At 40.1% G+C, this 19,622-nt stretch overlaps 1 protein-coding gene across 2 annotated transcripts in view; it reads left to right on the top strand.

Annotated features, from left to right (window-relative positions):
* Positions 1-19,622, top strand: part of RYK (receptor like tyrosine kinase) — a 106,203-nt gene that overhangs the window by 17,932 nt on the left and 68,649 nt on the right. For both annotated transcript variants that reach the window (XM_066350319.1, XM_066350318.1), the window contains exon 2: positions 16,560-16,681. In XM_066350319.1, coding sequence (XP_066206416.1) covers positions 16,560-16,681 — 122 coding nt within the window. The remainder of the gene's footprint in view (positions 1-16,559; positions 16,682-19,622) is intronic.

Here is a 19,622-nt window from a genome sequence, read left to right as displayed (position 1 = left end):
GGTCATGGACTAGCTCTTTTATTTTCTAAAAATAATAATTTGTTGAAGTGAAATGCACATAACTTAAAATTAACCATTTTAAAGTGAACAATTTAGTAACACTGAATGTGTATACATGTAATTACATCCACCATGTCTGTATAGTTTCAAAATATTTCCATTGTTCCAGAGTAAAACTCCTTACCCATTAGGCAGTTTCTTATCTCCCCTTTTTCTTAGCTCCTGCCAGTGGCCAATTTGCATTCCATTTCTGTGAATTTGTCTATTCTGGATATTTTATATTAATGGAATCATACAATGTGAGATCTTTTGTGTCCTGCTTCTTGCATTTAGCATAATGTTTTAGAGCAGGGGTCCCCAAACTACGGCCCGTGGGCCACATGCAGCCCCCTGAGGCCATTTATCCGGCCCCGCCGCACTTCCGGAAGGGGCACCTCTTTCATTGGTGGTCAATGAGAGGAGCATAGTTCCCATTGAAATACTGGTCAGTTTGTTGATTTAAATTTACTTGTTCTTTATTTTAAATATTGTATTTGTTCCCCCTTTTTTTTTTTACTTTAAAATAAGATATGTGCAGTGTGCATAGGGATTTGTTCATAGTTTTTTTTATAGTCCGGCCCTCCAATGGTCTGAGGGACAGTGAACTGGCCCCCTGTGTAAAAAGTTTGGGGACCCCTGTTTTAGAGGTTCATTCACATTGTAACATGTATTAGTACTTTATTCCTTTCTATACTGCTCACAAAAATTAGAGGATATTTCAAAATGAATATGAAGTGATAAAAAAAAGAAGCATTTGACTTTATTTTATTAAGCAGGAACATCAGAAAAGGAAACAAGAAAGTTGTTTGATTATGCAGATGAGATGCAAACCCAACTTTTATTTCATTGGTGAAAATGCACTATACAAAAGGTTCAAAGTACTGGAGTATCTGCACGTTCCCTGATCCCCTAATTTTTGTGAGCAATGTATTTCCCCCTCCTTTTAAGGTGAGAGGAAGGGAGATAGCGAGGTAGACTCCCATATGTGCCTGAATGAGATCCACCTGGCAACCCCTGTCTGGGACTGGTACTCGAATGAGGAACTATTTTTAGCACCTGAGACTGAAGTGCTCAGAGCAGCCGAGCTATCCTCACACCCAGGGCCATGCTTAAACCAATTGAGAGCCACTGGCTGTGGAAGGGAAAACGGAGAGAAAGGGAGAGAACTTATGTGTGCTGTGACTGGGAATCAAACCTAGGACGTCCATATGCTAGGCTGACGCTCTATCCACTGAGGTACTGGCCAGGGCCACTTCATTCCTTTCTATGGCTGAGTAATGCTTTATGAATATACCACAACTTGTGTATTTATTCATCTGTCGATGGACATTAGCACATATTCAAAGTGCTGATGAAGCTATGAAATATTCCCTAATTTTTGTGGACAGTATACTATTATTGTAACGCTGTCATGAACATGTGTATAAATGTACTTGATTGAGTACCTGTTTTCAAGTTTGGATATATACCTAGGAGTGGAATTATTTAATTTCTTGTTTAACTTTTGAGGAACCACCAACTGTTTTTCAGAGTGGCTAAATCATTTTGCATTTTTACCAGCAGTGTACAAAAGTTCTAATTTCTTCACATTCTGGCTTACACTTGTTATTTTCTGGTATTATTTTAAATTGGCACTATCCTAATATGCATGAAGGGATATCTCATTATGGTTTTGATATGCATTTTTCTAATGACTAATGATGTTGAACATCTTTTTATATGTTAGTTGGCCTCTTATGTATCTTCTTTAGAGGAATGTCTATTCAAATCCCTTTTCTACTTTTTAATTGAGTTGTCTATTTGTTGTTGAGTTGTAAGAGTGTTTTTACAATGTTCTGTAGGCAGTTCCTCGTCTTCTTATTGTCTTTTGAAACACAGTAGCATTAGTTTTTTTGGGGGGGTGAGAGGAGGAGAAATAGGCAGACTCCCACTTGTGCCCCCCCTGGGATCCAGCCGGCAACCCATCAGGGGCCATGCTCCTGTATGGAGCTATTTTTTAGCGCCTGAGGCTGATATGCTCCAACAGAGCTAACCTCAGCACCCGGGGCCACACTCAAACCAGTTGAGCCACTGGCTGCAGGAGGAGAAGAGGAGAGAAGGGGGAGAGGGGGAGAGGGAGGGAAAGAGAATTAGACGGTAGCTTCTCCTGTGTGCCCTCATGGGGAATTGAACCCAGAATCCATATGCCAGGCCAACGCTGTATCAACTGAGCCACTGGCCAGAGTTGCCTTTAATTTTTATGAAGTCCAATTTACCTACTTCTGTTGCTCGTGCTTTTCATGCCGCATCTAAGAATCTGTTGCCAAATTCAAGGTCACGACGAAGCCCTATGTTTTTTTCTAAATGGTCTTGGCACCCTTGCCAAAATCAATTGTCTAGAAATATATAGGTTTATTTCTGGACTTGGTCAGCATGTCTGTAGTTATGTCAGTACCACACTGTTTTGGTTTCTGTGGCTCTCTGGTAAGTTTTGAAATGGGGAAGTGTGAATCCCTCAACTGTGTTCTTCCTTTTCAAGATTGTTTGGATCTTGGGCCGCTTGCAATTCCATGTTATTTTGAGAATCTGCTTTTCCATTCCTGCAATCAAACAACAAAAAATTAAAGATAGTTAGAATTTTGATAGCGATTGTACTGATAGTTCGCTTTGGGTAGTATTATCTATCACCTCAACAATATTAAGTCTTCCAGTCCACAAAGATGGAATATCTTTCCATTTATTTAGGCCTTCTTTCCCATGGTATTCTCATTTAGGTAGTGAACAAGGGTAGTCTGAGAATTTCCTTCTCATTTTAGTCCTGTTGTCAATGTTGAATGTGGAAATTCTTCCTGAGCTTTGATCATCTCTTTTCAGTTCCTAGTGCTTTGCCAAATTTTACCTTTCAGTATATTTGGGTAAAGTTGGAAGAAAGTGTTTTGGTCTTTAGTCATTTATCATTACTAGTGTTAAGCTTGATATATCACAGCTGTTACTTTTACCAATGTGACTTTTTTAAAATTGAGTTTTGTTGTTTGAAGGCTTTCTCTCTAGTTCCCACTGGCTTTTATGTATTATTTTAGGCAGTCACTGGATTTTTGTTCAGTGAATTACTGCAGCTGTATGTGTATTTCTTTAAACATTTTTGAAAACTAGTTTTTTTTTTAGTTAACTTAGCTATCATAGAAAATTTAAGAGAAGAAAAAAAATAAAAGCATGCAATAAAAAATAATCCATAACACTGGGGAACAAAATTTTTGTTGCATCCACAAAAACACTTGTTCTTACCTAATTCGAGTGTGCTGATCTCAAATCTGACATTAGTTTTTCTCTGTAAGCTACAGTTTTTTTTGCAATTCAAGATTTTAGGTTTTCATCTTATTGTAAAATTTTCAACATTTAGTTTAACACAATGAAGTTGAATGTCTTCTTGGGCATCATCTTTGTGAAAATATAATAATTTATGTAATGCAGTAAATACACTAATACACTAAAAGATATGATTGCATCAGAATTTGTCTACAATTTTGAAATAGAACATATTAAAACACTTGTTTTAATCATAAAATTTGCACAAAACTTATTTAAATTCTATTCAGGCAAAAATTTGCGTTTGTAGCTCTTGTGTTTGTGTACTTGTTGAGGACAATCTCGTTTGATGCTCCAGCAGTAGTCTGCTCATCACTAACAGCTCCAAGATTTTTGGGAAACTTATCAAGGTGACTGTCCAGGAAGTGAATCTTAACGCTCATGTTATACATCCAATGTCGCAGAAAGCCAACAGCATCCTTTGAACCAGAAGTTCATAGTTTTCTGCTTTTTTGTTGCCAAGGAAGTTCTTTGTAACTGCCATAAAAGACTGCCATGCTACTTTCTCCTCCTTATTCATCTTCCTGGCAAATTCTCCGTCACGTATAAGGGTTCGAATTTGAGGTCCATCGAAAACACCTGCTTTTATCTTCTCGAAAGACAAGGCAGGAAAAGCAGAAATAATATGTTGAAAGCATTCACTTTCTCTATTCAGAGCCTGAACAAACTGCTTCATTAAGCCAAGTTTGATGTGAAGTGGGGGAAAATGATCCTGTCTCGATTAACTACAGGTTTATTCACAATATTTGCATCTCTACTTCCAGAGCTTCATGTTTCGGCCACTCCTTCTGTGTCCAGTGTTTCTCCCGAGCTCAGCTGTCCCACAAACACAGAAAGCAAGGATACTTCGTGAAACCTCTCTGTTGTCCTAGCAGGAAATTTACCATTTTAAGATCCACACAAATGATACAGTTATGCTCCTCATACTTCAGAAAGTCGAGGGCAATTTTTATGTCATTCTTACTAAGTCATTCAATTCGGTTTGGCTAAACTGCTGAGGGGTTAATGACTGCTTGGCATCAGAAGAAGACCCTTCAGATTCTACAACCATTTCCTGATGCATCTTATCAAAATACACTTGATCACTGTATTCATTTTCTTTGTCCTTAGAAGAAATAAAACCATTGAGAACTGGAACCAGGAGTGTCTCAGAGTGTGAGATAGGTCCTATTGCTGAAGGAATATTAGGATATGTGATCATATGCCGTTTTTTTCTTGCCGATGCCCTTTGTATGGATCAGACAGAAATAACAGTCACTGCTGTGGTCCTTAGGTTCATGCCAAACCATGGGAATACCAAAAGGCATTCCTTTGCGTTTTCCTTTTGTCCAGTCATGAAGCATTTCCTCACAATTATGACACACGGTATGAGGAGCCCAATTCTTGTCTTGATCGCCAAGGGGAATTTGAAAATAGGCAATATATGCACATGTCATAAATGATGAAGTCTTGCGCCTTTGACGTTGAAGTGTGTAACAGCCACATATATAACAGAAGGTGTCAGGACTATTCTTACATTTACGCCTACTCAAAGAAGCCATGATTCAATCTTAAAACAAAATAAGAGTGTGTTTTTATCACATAATAATTTTTTACATTTAAAAACAACTACAATTATGTAAAAGTGATGTTTGTAAAACATTAATTGCCTTGTAGTTATGTTCAATCCAAGGTTCGTTGCCCTTTAACTCCAATTTAAAAACCAATGCATGCCATTAACTGTAACAAAAAGAAATTAAAATTGCATAAAAACTAGAGCATGCACCAAAAAACGGACTTCAGATTTGAAATCAACGATGCAGAAATATATAGAAACAGTTCTAAAACCTCATGCAACAGAAAATGAAAAAAAAAATTGTTCCCCACTATAATTGACCATTCATAATCAACCATTGTTAATATTTTTTTGGTGTTTCCTTTCTTTTTTGAGAAATGGAGCACACACTTGGGGCATATGCATATACTTTTTTATTTTTATTTATTTCCTTAAGTGAGAGGTGGGGAGGGAAAGAAATAGATAGACTCCCACATGCATCCGGACTGGGATCCACCTGGTAAGTCCTCCATAGGGCAATGCTCTGCCCCTGGGGCAATTGCTCTATTACGCAGCAACTGAGCTATTTTAGTGCCTGAGGTGACGCTATGGGGCTGTCCTCAGCACCTGGGGCCAACTTTGCTTGAACCAATCAAGCCATGGCAGTGGGAGGGGAAGAGAGAGAGAGAGAGAGAGAGAAAGAGAAAGAAGGGGGAGAGGGAGGGGCAGAGAACAGATGGTTGCGCCTCCTGTGTGTCCTGACTAGGACTCAAACACGGGACTCCCACATGCCTGGCCAATGCTCTACCACTGAGCCAACTGGCCAGAGGGCCCATATACATATACTTTTTAATTTAATCCACTGGACATTTATTATTACCTATTATACGCAAGAACTGTAATAGTGCCTGACATTATTAAAAATTTGCTGTGTATAGTTTGTATCTTGCCTGCTTTTATTTAATGTTACATTCTAAGCAAAATTAAAACTTATTTGTAACAGTCCTGTTTATGGTTTCATAGTCTTTTTCAATGTTTTTTGGTCCTTAAACCTGTCTTCAAAGGGGAAGCTCAATATATATATTTACATAGATGAACAGGGAGAGAGTTGATCCAGTGGATATAGTGGCTTTGGGTATCACCTCCAAAGAAAGAGAAACTATTGTTCTCTGCTTATTAATCAGTGCTCTACTACCAGTCACGTTTTTTATTCATTTTTAAATAGTACTTTGATTGATATGTTTTTTTTTTTTTTTTTTTTTTAAATTTTTTATTTATTTATTTATTTTAGAGAGGAGAGGGACAGAGAGAGAGAGAGAGAGAGAGAGGAGAGACAGAGAGAGAGAAGGGGGGAGGAGCTGGAAGCATCAACTCTCATATGTGCCTTGACCAGGCAAGCCCAGGGTTTCGAACCGGCGACCTCAGCATTTCTAGGTCGACGCTTTATCCACTGCGCCACCACAGGTCAGGCATGTTTTCTTTTTTGCAAGAGAGAGAAAGAGAGAGAGAGGCAGACACAGACAGTAAGAGAGAGCAAGAGGAGAGGCATTAACTCATAGTTGTGGCACTTTAGTTGTTCATTGATTGCTTTCTAATATGTGCCTTGACTGGGGGGCTCCAGCTGAGCCAGTCACCCCTTGCTCAAGACAAGTTTGGGCTTCAAGCCAGCGACTTTGGGCTCAAGCCAGCTACCATGGGGTCATATCTATGACCCCACACTCAAGCTGGTGACCCTGCACTCAAGCCAAATGAGCCTTGTGCTCAAACTGGTGACCTTGGGTTTTGAACTGGGTCCTCAGCATCCCAGGTCGATGCTCTATCCACCTGGTCAGGCTGATTAATATCTTTTTATATAAAAGTTTGTATGTATATTTGGTTTCCTTAGGATGGATGTTTAGAAGTGGAATTATGGGATCAGAGTATAAATATTTATAAAACTTTGATACATATTCACAAACTGCTTGCTTGCTATATATCCTGCCCAAAATTTAGTATTATATTTAAAGAATATAAGTTCTTCTGTTACAACATCAAATACATTATTTTTTTAAAAAAACCTTTAAGGCCTGACCAGGTGGTGGCGCAGTGGATGGAGCGTCGGACTGGGATGCAGAGGACCCAGGTTTGAGACCCTGAGGTTGCCGGCTTGAGCGCGGGCTCATCTGGTTTGAGCAAAAAGCCCACCAGCTTGAACCCAAGGTCGCTGGCTCCAGCAAGGGGTTACTCGGTCTGCTGAAGGCCTGCGGTCAGGGCATATATGGGAAAGCAATCAATGAACAACTAAGGTGTTGCAACGCGCAATGAAAAACTGGTGATTGATGTTTCTCATCTCTCTCCGTTCCTGTCTGTCTGTCCCTGTCTATCCCTCTCTCTGACTCACTCTTTGTCTCTGTAAAAAAAAAAACAAAAAAACAAAAAAACCTTTAAGATTGCTTATTCACTAAAAGTAACAGGCCTTATGGGAAAAATAAGGTTAAGGGCAAACCACTCAAGACCTCTGCAATTTTCAAACCAAGTACTAACAGAAACATAATTGGTACCTTATGAGATAACTTGGACAGCTGAGTCAAACCACTTACAATGGCTGAGGCTGCCTCACAGGAGAGTTGGCCATTAAAACATAACAGGATGGAAATTGCTGGCTTGCACAGTCATGAGGTAGTGCAGGCGAAGGTTTTCTGAGCCAGTGGGGCTGCCATAGAGGTGGCACAGAAGGAAGGACAGCTTGCTGAGGTCCAGGACTGGTGCAGAGGCTGGCAGTGCTGCTCTGAAGAGCAAGCTCAGGTTCAGGTGCAAAGTTTTTCATTTTCCTGCTTGGTAGTAGCTGAGTTGAGTAAGGGTGTTTCCTTTCCCTCTGAAAGTTATAATTCTTTTTTGTTTGTTTGTTTATTTATTCATTTTAGAGAGGAGAGAGAGAGAGAGAGAGAAAGGGGGGAGTAGCAGGAAGCATCAACTCCCATATGTGCCTTGACCAGACTAGTGCAGGTTTCAAACTGGCGACCTCAGCATTCCAGGTCGACACTTTATCCACTGCGCCACCACAGGTCAGCGAAAGTTATAATTCTTGACCTGCTTTTCCATTTCCCCTGGCCTGGGAAAATTCAAATGGGAACCGATACCATTTCTACGCTATACTGGCATTGTTATTTTACTTACTTAGAAGTTAGTTGTTGTTATAGGAACCTGTTTTATGTCAGAACAGACTGTATTTGCTAATTTGATAGGCAAAACTTTGAATCTCATTTTAATGGTTTCTTTGAAAACAATTCAAACCCTTTCCAACTAGGAAGTAATAACCTTAGTTAATAGTGTCTATTTCAAAACAAATGTTTTCAAATCTGTAGTGAGAAAATAGCAATTCTGTTTTTTGACGTTTGAATTACAATTTCAATACCTCAGTCTAGGACAGTGAATTTCAAAATTTTAATCTATTTTGGTGAGTCACAGGGCTCCAAACTGTGAGCAGCTTATGAATATTAATTTATTTGTTGAAGATGGAAGTTATGGTTGTGTAGTGACTCATTCGTGGGTATGACTTCATCTAGGATTATGCAACATTCAGGGCTAACACCAGAGAAGACGGAATAGGAGAGTCAGGTCAGTCAATGTAGGGTGTTTTTCATGGTGGGTATGCATATCTGACATAGCCTGGTGGGAAAAGGTTGAAGGTACTAATAAGTAAATATTAAAGTGATTGGGATTGAGGCTGGTAAGAAGAAAATGAGGAATGATTGGAAGGGGAGAAACCAGAGGATTATGGACACTAGAGATTTGAGCCTAGAGAACAGCTATTTAACAATAAAGGGAAGAGTTAAAGAGTTATTAGCTGTTGAGATATTACAGTTCAAGAATTTGGAGGTAGAGCAATTTACATATTGCTCTTGTTCATAGAAATGGATTGATTTGGTTTAGATCAGGGGTCTCAAACTCGCTGCCCGCAGGCCGCATGCGGCCCGCCGAACAATTTTGTGCAGCCCGCAGACTAATCCACGAAGTTCAAGAAAAGTGTTGCGTAACAGTTGCCTTTTGTAGACCTAGTGCGGCCCGCAGAACGGCTGTGATCTTGCTCTGCGGCCCACATGCTGAGTTGAGTTTGAGACGCCTGGTTTAGATGAAAGTTGTTAGAGTTAAGGAAGAATAAAAGGACCACTGAAGGACAGGTTGGGAGCGGGTTAGTCTCAAGGACATTGGGGTGTTTGCCATAGTAAGTCACAGGAGAAAAAGGATATGTAGAAACCTTATAAACTGGATCCAGAATCCTCAGTGAGGTAGCTGAGATACTGGGGAAGATAGAAGGTGGCATAGTTTGATGGCATATGCCTACATGGACATAGGAGTTTGTTTGTGTTTTTTTTTAAAGATTTTTATTTTATTTTATTTTATTTTATTTATTCATTTTTAGAGAGGAGAGAGACAGGGAGAGAGAGAGAGGAGAGAGAGAGACAGAGAGAGAGAAGGGGGGAGGAGCCGGAAGCATCAACTCCCATATGTGCCTTGACCAGGCAAGCCCAGGGTTTCAAACCGGCGACCTCAGCATTTCCAGGTCGACACTTTATCCACTGTGCCACCACAGGTCAGGCCAACATAGGAGTTTTGATAAGGACACCCAAATAATCCTCTGAAGTGGTCATAGGGATCCAGGGCAGTGCCAAATGAGGGTCAGAGAATGGGTCCTTTGGGCTCTACAGGGCTGGCTATGCTTCAAGAAGGTGAGGAAGGAAGTTATGGAAGTCACAGTGGTATTAGGAGATGATAGTATGTATACAAAAGGGTCATTGATGAGAAGGGGTCAAGAATAGATGACCAGGTAGTAAGCATGCCAGCAAAATTTTGAAGTCCAAATAGGTTTTTGAAGCCTGAGAAAGTTATGTACTACAATCTGCCCAGCCCTCAATTAGAATGTTGTGAACTTGCTCTTATGTGTTCCAAGAGAATGTTTACTAGTTAGGAACCATGGTTTCTATCTAGAGTTCGAGTTGGGTTTGAGTTGGTAGAACAGGAGAAGCCTTGAGCAGTTCAGGTAGAACAGATGTCCCCAGTTTGGAAAGGGAATTGGCTATATCCCTCAGTCTCATGAGAGGTAAGAATTCTAGGACTTAAATCACAAATTATTAAATGACTGAATGGCTTGAGGATGTCCTTGTCTCTTTGGTTTTTGTTTGTTTTTATTGATTGATTTTAGAAAGACGGAGGAAGGGAGAGAGAGAATGAAGCATTCATTTAGTAGTGTATTATTCATTGGTCACTTCCTATATGTGCCCTGATTGGGAATTGAACCCACAACCTTGGTGTTTTGGGACAATGTCCTAACAGACTGAGCTAACCAGCCAGGGCTGGATGTGCTTGCCTTTTTGTTCTTTACTTCTTTTCTACTTACAGCTCTTTTTAACCTAGTTATTTAAGGGAGTTGAATTTACAGAACCCCTAGGTGTTCTTGGTACTTCAAACTGTGTCTGGAAAACTTACTTACACATTGTTGTTATTATTACCAGTAATAACATTATAACTGTTATTTATTAGGACCAGAGTTTTTTATTTCCCTGTGAAAGATGTTTGAAGTTTATGCCTGACCTGTGGTGGCTAAGTGGATAAAGTGTCAACCTGGAAACGCTGAGGTTGCCGGTTCAAAACCCGGGGCTTGCCTGGTCAAGGCACATATGGGAGTTGATGCTTCCCGCTCCTCCCCCCTTCTCTCTCTCTCTCTCTCTCTCTCTCTCTCTCTCTCTCTCTCCCCCTCTCTATAATGAACAAATAAAATCTTAAAAAAAAAAGTTTAAAAAAAATGTTTGAAGTTTAAATTCAAAGTTGTTGATTACTTGTTTAATTAGTTTTTCCTAAAACTTACTATGTTAGTGCTATGGTATGCAAGCTTTTTAATATTAGAACAAAGGTGTAAAAACTGTTGTGGATTCCTTTTCCCTTTTTAAAAAAATTTTAATTAAACTACATAGAATGAAATGCGCTGATTTAAAATATATAGTTGCTTGAGTATAGGAAAATGCATACATTACCCCAACTAGAAATAGAACATTTCCATTATCCCAGGAAGTTCCCTGGTGCCCCTCTGCAATCAATCAGTTCACTAGTTCCCTCCCATTCCCCTTCCTAGGCAACCACACTGATCCAATTTCTATCAGCATAAATAAGTTATGCCTGACCCTGGCCGGTTGGCTCAGCGGTAGAGCGTCGGCCTGCCATGCAGGAGTCCCGGGTTCGATTCCTGGCCAGGGCACACAGGAGAAGCGCCCATTTGCTTCTCCACCCCTCCCCCTCTCCTTCCTCTCTCTCTCTTCCCCTCCCGCAGCCGAGGCTCCATTGGAGCAGAGATGGCCCGGGTGCTGGGGATGGCTCTGTGGCCTCTGCCTCAGGCGCTAGAATGGCTCTGGATGCAACAGAGCGACGCCCCAGAGGGGCAGAACATCGCCCCCTGGTGGGCATGCCGGGTGGATCCCGGTCGGGCGCATGCGGGAGTCTGTCTGACTGCCTCCCTGTTTCCAGCTTCGGAAAAATGAAAAAAAAAAAAAAAAGTTATGCCTGTTTTAGAGCTTTATAAAAATATAGTAGAATTATATAGTGTATACCTTGTGTATAGCTTCTTACACTCACACAGTCTTTGAGATTCATCCCTTTTGTTACAAAAGCTCAATAGTAAATCTTCATTGCTGGATAGTGTTCCATTGTACAAATATACCACAATTGGTTATCCATCTATTGATGGACATTTGTATTTTTTCTGTTTTGGCTGTTCAGAATAAAAGTTCTGTCAACATTCATGTACAACCTTTTTTTTTTTGACATATGTTTTCATTTCTTGTGTATAACGACCTGGGAGTAGAATTACTGGGTCATAGAGTAGTTATATCTTTAACTTTATAAAAAACTGCCAGTTTTGCAAGTAGTTGAACATTTTTACACTTCCAGCAGTGTATGAGAATTGCAATTGCTCTACATCCTTGCCAACATTTAGTCATTCCCGTAGGTGGTAATGGTATTTCATTATGGTTTTAAGTAGTATTTCTCTGATGACTAATGATGTTTAGTACCTTTTGATATACTTGCTGTTCTTACATATCTTTCCTTAAGAATGTCCATTCATATCTTTTGCCCATCTTACTTAAATGAGTTGTCTGATTTTTGTAGATCTTTACATATTCTAGAAGCAAATCCCCCCTTTTTAGGAAAATTAGATGTATTGTGAATATTTTCTCCCAGTTTGTGACTTGAATTTTGTTTTCTTAATAATGTCTTTTGAAAAATGGGCATTTTTAATTTTAATGACAACCAAGCCCTGGCTGGATAGCTCTGTTGGTGAGAGCATCGTCCTGAAGCACAGAAGTTGCCAGTTCGATCCTGACTCAGGGCACATATGGGAACAGATCTATATTCCTGTCTCTCTCTCTCTCTAAAACTGAATAGAAAAAAAAAAAAAGTCAGAAAATTTTTGATGATAGTCAACTCATCAGTTATTTTCTCTTTTGGTTCAAATTGTATGACCGGTCCAACAAATCTTTGATTAATCAGGTTGTAAAAATGGTCACTTATATTTTCTTCCAGAAGCTACATAGTCTTAGCTTTTTCATTTAGGTCTATAAATCTATCTCAAATTAGTTATTGTGTAATAGTATATAACACCTCCCCTCCCTTTATCTAATTGCTTTAGTATCAATTTAATTGAACTTCCTTGGTGTCCTTGTTAACATTTCTTTGGCCTAGTATTTGCTGGTTTATTTTTGAATTCTGTTCATTGATAGGTCTACCTTACACCATACCACCACCCTGTTTTGATGACTATAAGCTCTTCATTATGTTATGATATCAGGTAATGTGAGTCTTCCTACATTGTCTTTTCTTTTTCATGATTGATTTTCTTTGTATTTTTTACTTATTTATTTTATTTTTTATTTTTTTGTTTTCTTTAATGTTTTTTTATTTTTAGTTTTTTGTCTTACTGATTTTGTTTCAAGATGGTTTTGGCTTTAAATTTCATTTTAGGAATAATTTGTGTTTTCAAAAAAATCTGTTGGTGTTTTGATTAGGATTACTTTATATTTTTGTTTTTTAACTTTTATTTATTTTTTAAGTGAAAAGAAGGGAGGTAGTGAGACAGACTCCCACATGTGCCCCGACTGGGATCTGCCAGGCAAACCCCCATCTGGGGCCAATGCTCTAATCAACCAAACTATCCTCAGCACCTGCAGCTGCTTGAACCAACCAAGCCATCTTCAGCACCCGGGGCCAACACTAGAACCAGTGAAGCCACTGGCTGTGGGAGGAGAAGAGAGGGTGAAGGGGGAGAGGGAAGGGAAAAGAAGCAGATGGTCGCTTCTCATGTGTGCCCTGATTGGGAATCGAACCTGGGACTGCTGCATGGTGGGCCAATGCTCTGTCCACTGAGCCACTGGCCAGAACCTTTCTTTTTTTAACCTGGCATGTATTTTAAAATTTTTTTCTTATAACTAGCATTAATCTGAACTAGAGTAAGACTCATACTTCTTTAAAATAAGCAAATTCATGCTCTTCACAATTATTGATTGCTGATTTTTTTTTGTACCCAACTTTCTTGTTGCTTTTTCCTACTTTCTCCCATCTTAATACCTTCTTTCTTCTCCTTTCCTCTCTTTCTCCAGCACCACCAGTCTTCCTAGGTGTTTGCTAGCACTTCCTGTTCTGCCAACAGGGAGAGCCTTTTGCAGAAGACCTCTACCCTTTTCCCATTGCATTCAATACCCTCTTAGAATAAATAAAGCACTGCTACCCAGCCAATGCAGCAGGTTATTTTATGGAAGCCTCAAATCTTATTTCTGAATTGATGATTGTATTAGATTCAGCTCAGAAGTGAGATGATCCTTTTTGAAGAAGTGCCTGTAGCAGTCGTTTTATTTCTGCATTCTTAGGAGGTATGAGATCTCCATCTTGACTCCTCTGCATACCGCGAGGTGTGAGAATCATGTGTAGGCTCAGCAAATATGAAATTTACATTTCAGTTGGTCTCCCCTGTACAGTTTTCCCTCCAGCAGTGGAATTATTCATTACTAGAGGCAATTATTCATTACTAGACTCAACTTAAACAACAGTAAATCAGTTGAGAGAAAGTTTTCCCGGCTTTCATTCTTTAAGTTCTTTTGGATTATCATGGAGAAAGTCTCTGTTTGATTCTTTACCTCTCAGACATTTGCTAATCCCCCTACCTCCCTTTCTGTAAGAATTGAAGCTTGCTTCCTTGATGGATACCAGTATTTAGAGTTTAATAATATTCTTATTTTCCTTTTAATTGATTTTTTGGATTCTTTTGGGTTACCTTGTATTTTTTCACAGCAATTACTGATTTTCTACTGAAGATAGTGATTAAATTTTACCTTTAAAATTTATGTTTCAAGGGGGATAAATGATGATGGATGGAGACTTGACTTGGGGTGGTACACACACAATACTCTGTAAAGATGATGTGTTATAGAATTGTATACCTGAAACCTGTATAATTTTGCTCACCAGTGTCATTCCAATATGTTCACTTAAAAAAATGATAAATTTTTTGTTTTAAGAATCAAATCAATTTTAAAGAAAAATATTAAATACATAATGTAGGGGTATGACAGAATTGGAGAATGTGGTATGTCCTGGAAGTTAGATGTGGCCCTGGTGTAGAAGGTGGTATGGGAATGAGTGAAAGTTGAGAGTTAGTTCTCTAGCATTTCTTAGGCATCCCAATTATTTCTGCTTTATCTGCAGTACTTTTTCTTTTCTTTACTTTTTTTTTAATGTTTTTTATTTATTCACTTTTAGAGAGGAGAGAGAGAAAGAGAGAAAGGGGTGAGGAGCAGGAAGCATCAACTCCTATATGCGCCCTGACCAGGCAAGCCCAGGGTTTCGAGCTGGCAACCTCATTGTTCCAGGTTGACAATTTATCCACTGCGCCACGACAGGCCAGGCTCTTTTTATTTTCTTAAGATTTTATTTACTGCCCTGGCCGGTTGGCTCAGCGGTAGAGCGTCGGCCTAGCGTGTGGAGGACCCGGGTTCGATTCCCGGCCAGGGCACAGAGGAGAAGCGCCCATTTGCTTCTCCACCCCTCCGCCGCGCTTTCCTCTCTGTCTCTCTCTTCCCCTCCCGCAGCCAAGGCTCCATTGGAGCAAAGATGGCCCGGGCGCTGGGCATGGCTCTGTGGCCTCTGCCTCAGGCGCTAGAGTGGCTCTGGTCGCAATATGGCGACGCCCAGGATGGGCAGAGCATCGCCCCCTGGGGGGCAGAGCACCGCCCCTGGTGGGCGTGCCGGGTGGATCCCGGTCGGGCGCATGCGGGCGTCTGTCTGACTGTCTCTCCCTGTTTCCAGCTTCAGAAAAATGGAAAAAAAAAAAAAAAAAAAAAGATTTTATTTACTGACTTTATGCTGACCTGGTGGTAGTACAGTGGATAGATTGTTGACCTGGGACCCTGAACCCCCAGGTTTGAAACCCCGAGATTGCCGACTTGAGCACGGGCTCATCCAACTTGAATGTGAGTTTACCAGCTTGAGTATGGGATCATAGACATGACCCCATGGTCACTGGCTTGAGCCCAAAGGTTGCTGCCTTGAAACCCAGGATTTCTGGCTTGGGCCCAAGGCCACTGGCTTGATCAAGGGGTCACTGGCTTGATGGAGTCCCCCCCCAGCCCCCCATCAAGGCATGTATGAGAAACAATCAATAAACAACTAAAGTGCCACAACTAAGAGTTGTTACTTTTCATTTCTCTCCCTTCCTGTCTGTCTGCCTATCTCTCTCTTTCTCCCTAAAAAATAAGAAAATAAAAGATTTTATTTATTGATTTTAGAGAGGTAGGGAGGAAGGATCGGGGGGAGGAGAGGGAAGCATCAATTCATACTACATAGTTGCTTGTTGTGTCTTGACAAGGCAAGCCTGGGATTTCAAACCAGTGACCTAAGCATTCTAGGTCAATTCTTTATCTACTGCACCATCACAGGTCAGGCCTAACTTGTTGTTTAACAAGTATTTACTGAGCATCTGCTTTGTGCAGAAAACTGTGAGAGTATGAGGAGAAACGTGGTGTGCTCCACCTGTAGCCCCGGTAGGGAAGAGGACACGTATTCGTGCAACAGCTGTTGTGAGTGCACTGTGGTAATGCTGTCAGGGCAGCCAGGGCATCGTGCTGACCGAGCAAGCAGCAAGCAGCAAGCAGAAGTCATTGCTGGCCGGGACCTTGAGCCCTTGGCTGACACTGATGTTCTCACCCAGGCATCTTTCTTCTTTCCATTTGAATCTCTCTTCCTAAATCTCTATCAGTTTTGGGGGGAAAGAGGACTTTTGTTTGTAGGCATTGCACTGGGAAGCACTGTGTCTAAAAGGAAGAGTGTCACATTGGCCCTCAGAAGACAGAGTAGCTACCAGAGTTCTGGATCTAGCATCCCATTTAGCTGGATAACTAACTACTTAATAGTTTTGAGCTCTTCTTTCTTCATCTTTGTTGGTGTTAATGAAACCTGCTGTCCTTTCTGCTTCATAAGCACAGTGGGAGACATTGGCCATGTACATCTATCTGTACACCAGTTTTATTCTCACTCTATTGTTTGTATTTGAAATGCTGCAGGTGAATGATTTTGAGAGAATTTTAGGAGTTTAATTATTTTTTCTCTTATTTTTTCCTAGGTCTTGATGCAGAACTTTATTATGTGAGAAATGACCTTATTAGTCACTACGCTCTATCCTTTAACCTGTTAGTACCCAGTGAGACAAATTTCCTGCACTTCACTTGGCATGCAAAGTCCAAGGTAAGAGCGTGGTAAACCAAGATGCCAGATCAGCACCACCGTGGCCCAGAGGCTGAGGCAAGGCTGTGTCTGAGGGGCGGGTGGCCATCTGCACAAAAGGGCCATAGCAGTACAGGGTCTTTTTAGATTTACATTTTAAATTGTTAGTCTATTCCTCTAGACTTTCTCAAATCTTTTAAAATGAAGGTAGCCATCATTTAAGTGCCTAGCTTAGCACAGGGCACTTGCATCCCATCAGGCTTTTCAAACAGGGATGACAGTCTAGCTTGAAGGGGGGGCATTTGGACCTGAGAATGACTGTGGTGTGGGGTGAAGCGATGTGAGTGGGGGTGGGGGCATTGGCGAGATAGGTGTTTCAGACATAGCTGATATAATGCATACTGTTCTCCTGTTTATGGAAAAACGGCGGAAATGAGGTGCAGCTCCCTCAGGCGTCCCTGCGTGCTATGGCTCAGCTCTTTTAACCAGGAGGGTCCTCTTGCCTGGTTACTTGTTGCTGAATTCTTCACATTTCCTCTGACTGTTTGGGCATCTTGAACATCAGTTTTCTCATAGGTCAGAGATGGGGAGTCCAAGTGTAGAGCCTACTTCCTCCAATCAGCTTTCCATATAGGCTTCTGAGTAGAATTTTACTTGGGAAATAAAAATAACTTTGCTACTGAAAACAAATAAAAGTTATTCTGGAGTGGTTTATTTTTTTTTAAGTATTGTAAAGTGGTGTCTGTCCTATATTTTTGCAAGTTGTTTAAATTTTACCACTTCAATGCAGATTTTTATTTCTACTTAAAAAGCAATAATGGTCATTGGGAAAATTCAGATATTTTCCCAATTGTTATAAGAACTTTTAAGACTTTGTAGATCTATACCTAGAAGTAATCATTGTTTATAGTTTGGTATACTTCAAGGCTCATTATTTTTGCTTTTTAAACAAAATGGGATTTTAGATATATATGTTGTATAGTATTTCCCCCTAATACTGTATCTTGGCATCTTTCCATTTCTCTACCTATAGATTTAATTCATTCTCTTTAGTGACTTTGTAACATGATATTGTATGATATATGGTTATTTAAGGCCATTGACACATGGATTTTTAATAGCATTTTACCGTTTTAAACATTTCCTTTCGCTCCTACACATAGTTTTCTTCACTTCATTTGGCAGGCAGAATCCATGGTAACGTGATGAGAAGTGGTACCTCATCTTTTGTTTTGGTTTCTACTATTGATGAACATAGAAACATGGAAAAATATGTGTGTGAATGTGTGTGTGTATGTATGTATGTGTATAATGTGTGTATGTATGTATATACATTAAGAACATCTTTGTTCAGAAACTTTTGTGCACTTGTGGCATTATTTCTGAACAGTAAATTATCATTAAGAAGTGAGATGATGCCTCACCAGGCAGTGGCGCAGTGGATAGAGCGTCGGACTGGGATGCAGAGGACCCAGATTTGAGACCCCGAGATCACCAGCTTGAGTGCGGGCTCATCTGGCTTGAGCAAAGCTCACCAGCTTGGACTCAAGGTCGCTGGCTTGAGCAAGGGGTTACTTGGTCTGCTGAAGGCCCACAGTCAAGGTACATATGAAAAAGCAATCAATGAACAACTAAGGTGTCGCAATGAAAAACTAATGATTGATGCTTCTCATCTCTCTCCGTTCCTATCTGTCTGTCCCTATCTATCCCTCTGACTCACTCTGTAAAAAAAAAGGAGGTGAGATGATTGGACCAAAGAATGTACATGTTTAAAATTTTGATTGAAAATGCCAAAATGTTTCTCCTTTCCCTCTCCCAAGATAATACCAATGAACTAGCAGTCTTTACAAAGCAAATAAGGTGCATATCTATTTAACTAGATATATCTATATCTGTCTATATCTTTATCTATTTTTTTTTTACCAAGAGAGACAGAGATAGGAAGGGAGAGAGAGATGAGAAGCATAACTCCTAGGCACTTAAGTTGTTCATTGATTGCTTCTCATATGTGCCTTGACTGGAGGAATCCATCTGAGCCAGTGACCCCTTGCTCGAGCCAGTGACCATGTGGTCATGTTTGTGATCTCACATTTAAGCCAGCAACCCTGCGCTCAACCAGTGACCTCAGGGTTTCGACCTGGGACCTCAGTGTCCCAGGTCGGCGCTAAATCTACTCAGCCACCACTGGTCAGATGGGTACTTGTATCTTTTACTCCCTAACACTAAATATTTTAAGTATAAGTAAAAATGATTATATAAATATGCATATGTTCATATTATTGTTACATATATTCATGCATGTCTGTCTACTTTATAGAAACATTATACATACATACAAATACATGCATAAAAACACAGTGGCAGGAATAATGTGACTAAAATTGAGTTAGGTTGGATCCTGAGTAAAGCATGTGTGCCTTGCCATCTGGAGCACCCCGACTGTCTAGCATTGTTGCCTTGGAGTATTCTAATATGGGGGTGGGTGCTCTTTTAGGAGTGGACAGATCTCTTTAGGGTGAAGAATGCAAAAACAGGTCAAGAGAGAAAAATTTGTGTGAAACAATTAAGAACATTTAGTATACGATTATCTGGATATGCTAAAGTGGCAAAATTAGTGGTATAGATAATTCAGAAAAAATTCACCTGAGACATTTTAATGAGATATGTCAGTTTCAATGAGTGTGCACCTGAATTCTTCAAGGAAACTGGACTAACATGTTTTTTGGTATTCTTGCATAACATTGTGTGACTTTATTATTTGGAGGTAAACAATTTTGACATAATTTCAAACATAAAGAAAAGTTATAAGAATAGTACAAAGAATTCTTGTATATCCTTTACCCAGATTCACTAATTGTTACTGGTTTGCTCCATTTGCTTACTTTATCATTCATTCTGTCTTTCCCTCTCCCCGCCCTCATGTGCACACTTTTCTCCCTTGAACTATGTGAAAGTGAACTAT

This window comes from Saccopteryx leptura, chromosome 10 (genome assembly GCF_036850995.1).
Source record: "Saccopteryx leptura isolate mSacLep1 chromosome 10, mSacLep1_pri_phased_curated, whole genome shotgun sequence".
In the NCBI taxonomy this organism is placed as follows: domain Eukaryota; kingdom Metazoa; phylum Chordata; class Mammalia; order Chiroptera; family Emballonuridae; genus Saccopteryx; species Saccopteryx leptura.
The sequence above is the reverse complement of the archived record's forward strand: the minus strand, read 5'-3'. Positions and strand labels throughout refer to the sequence as shown.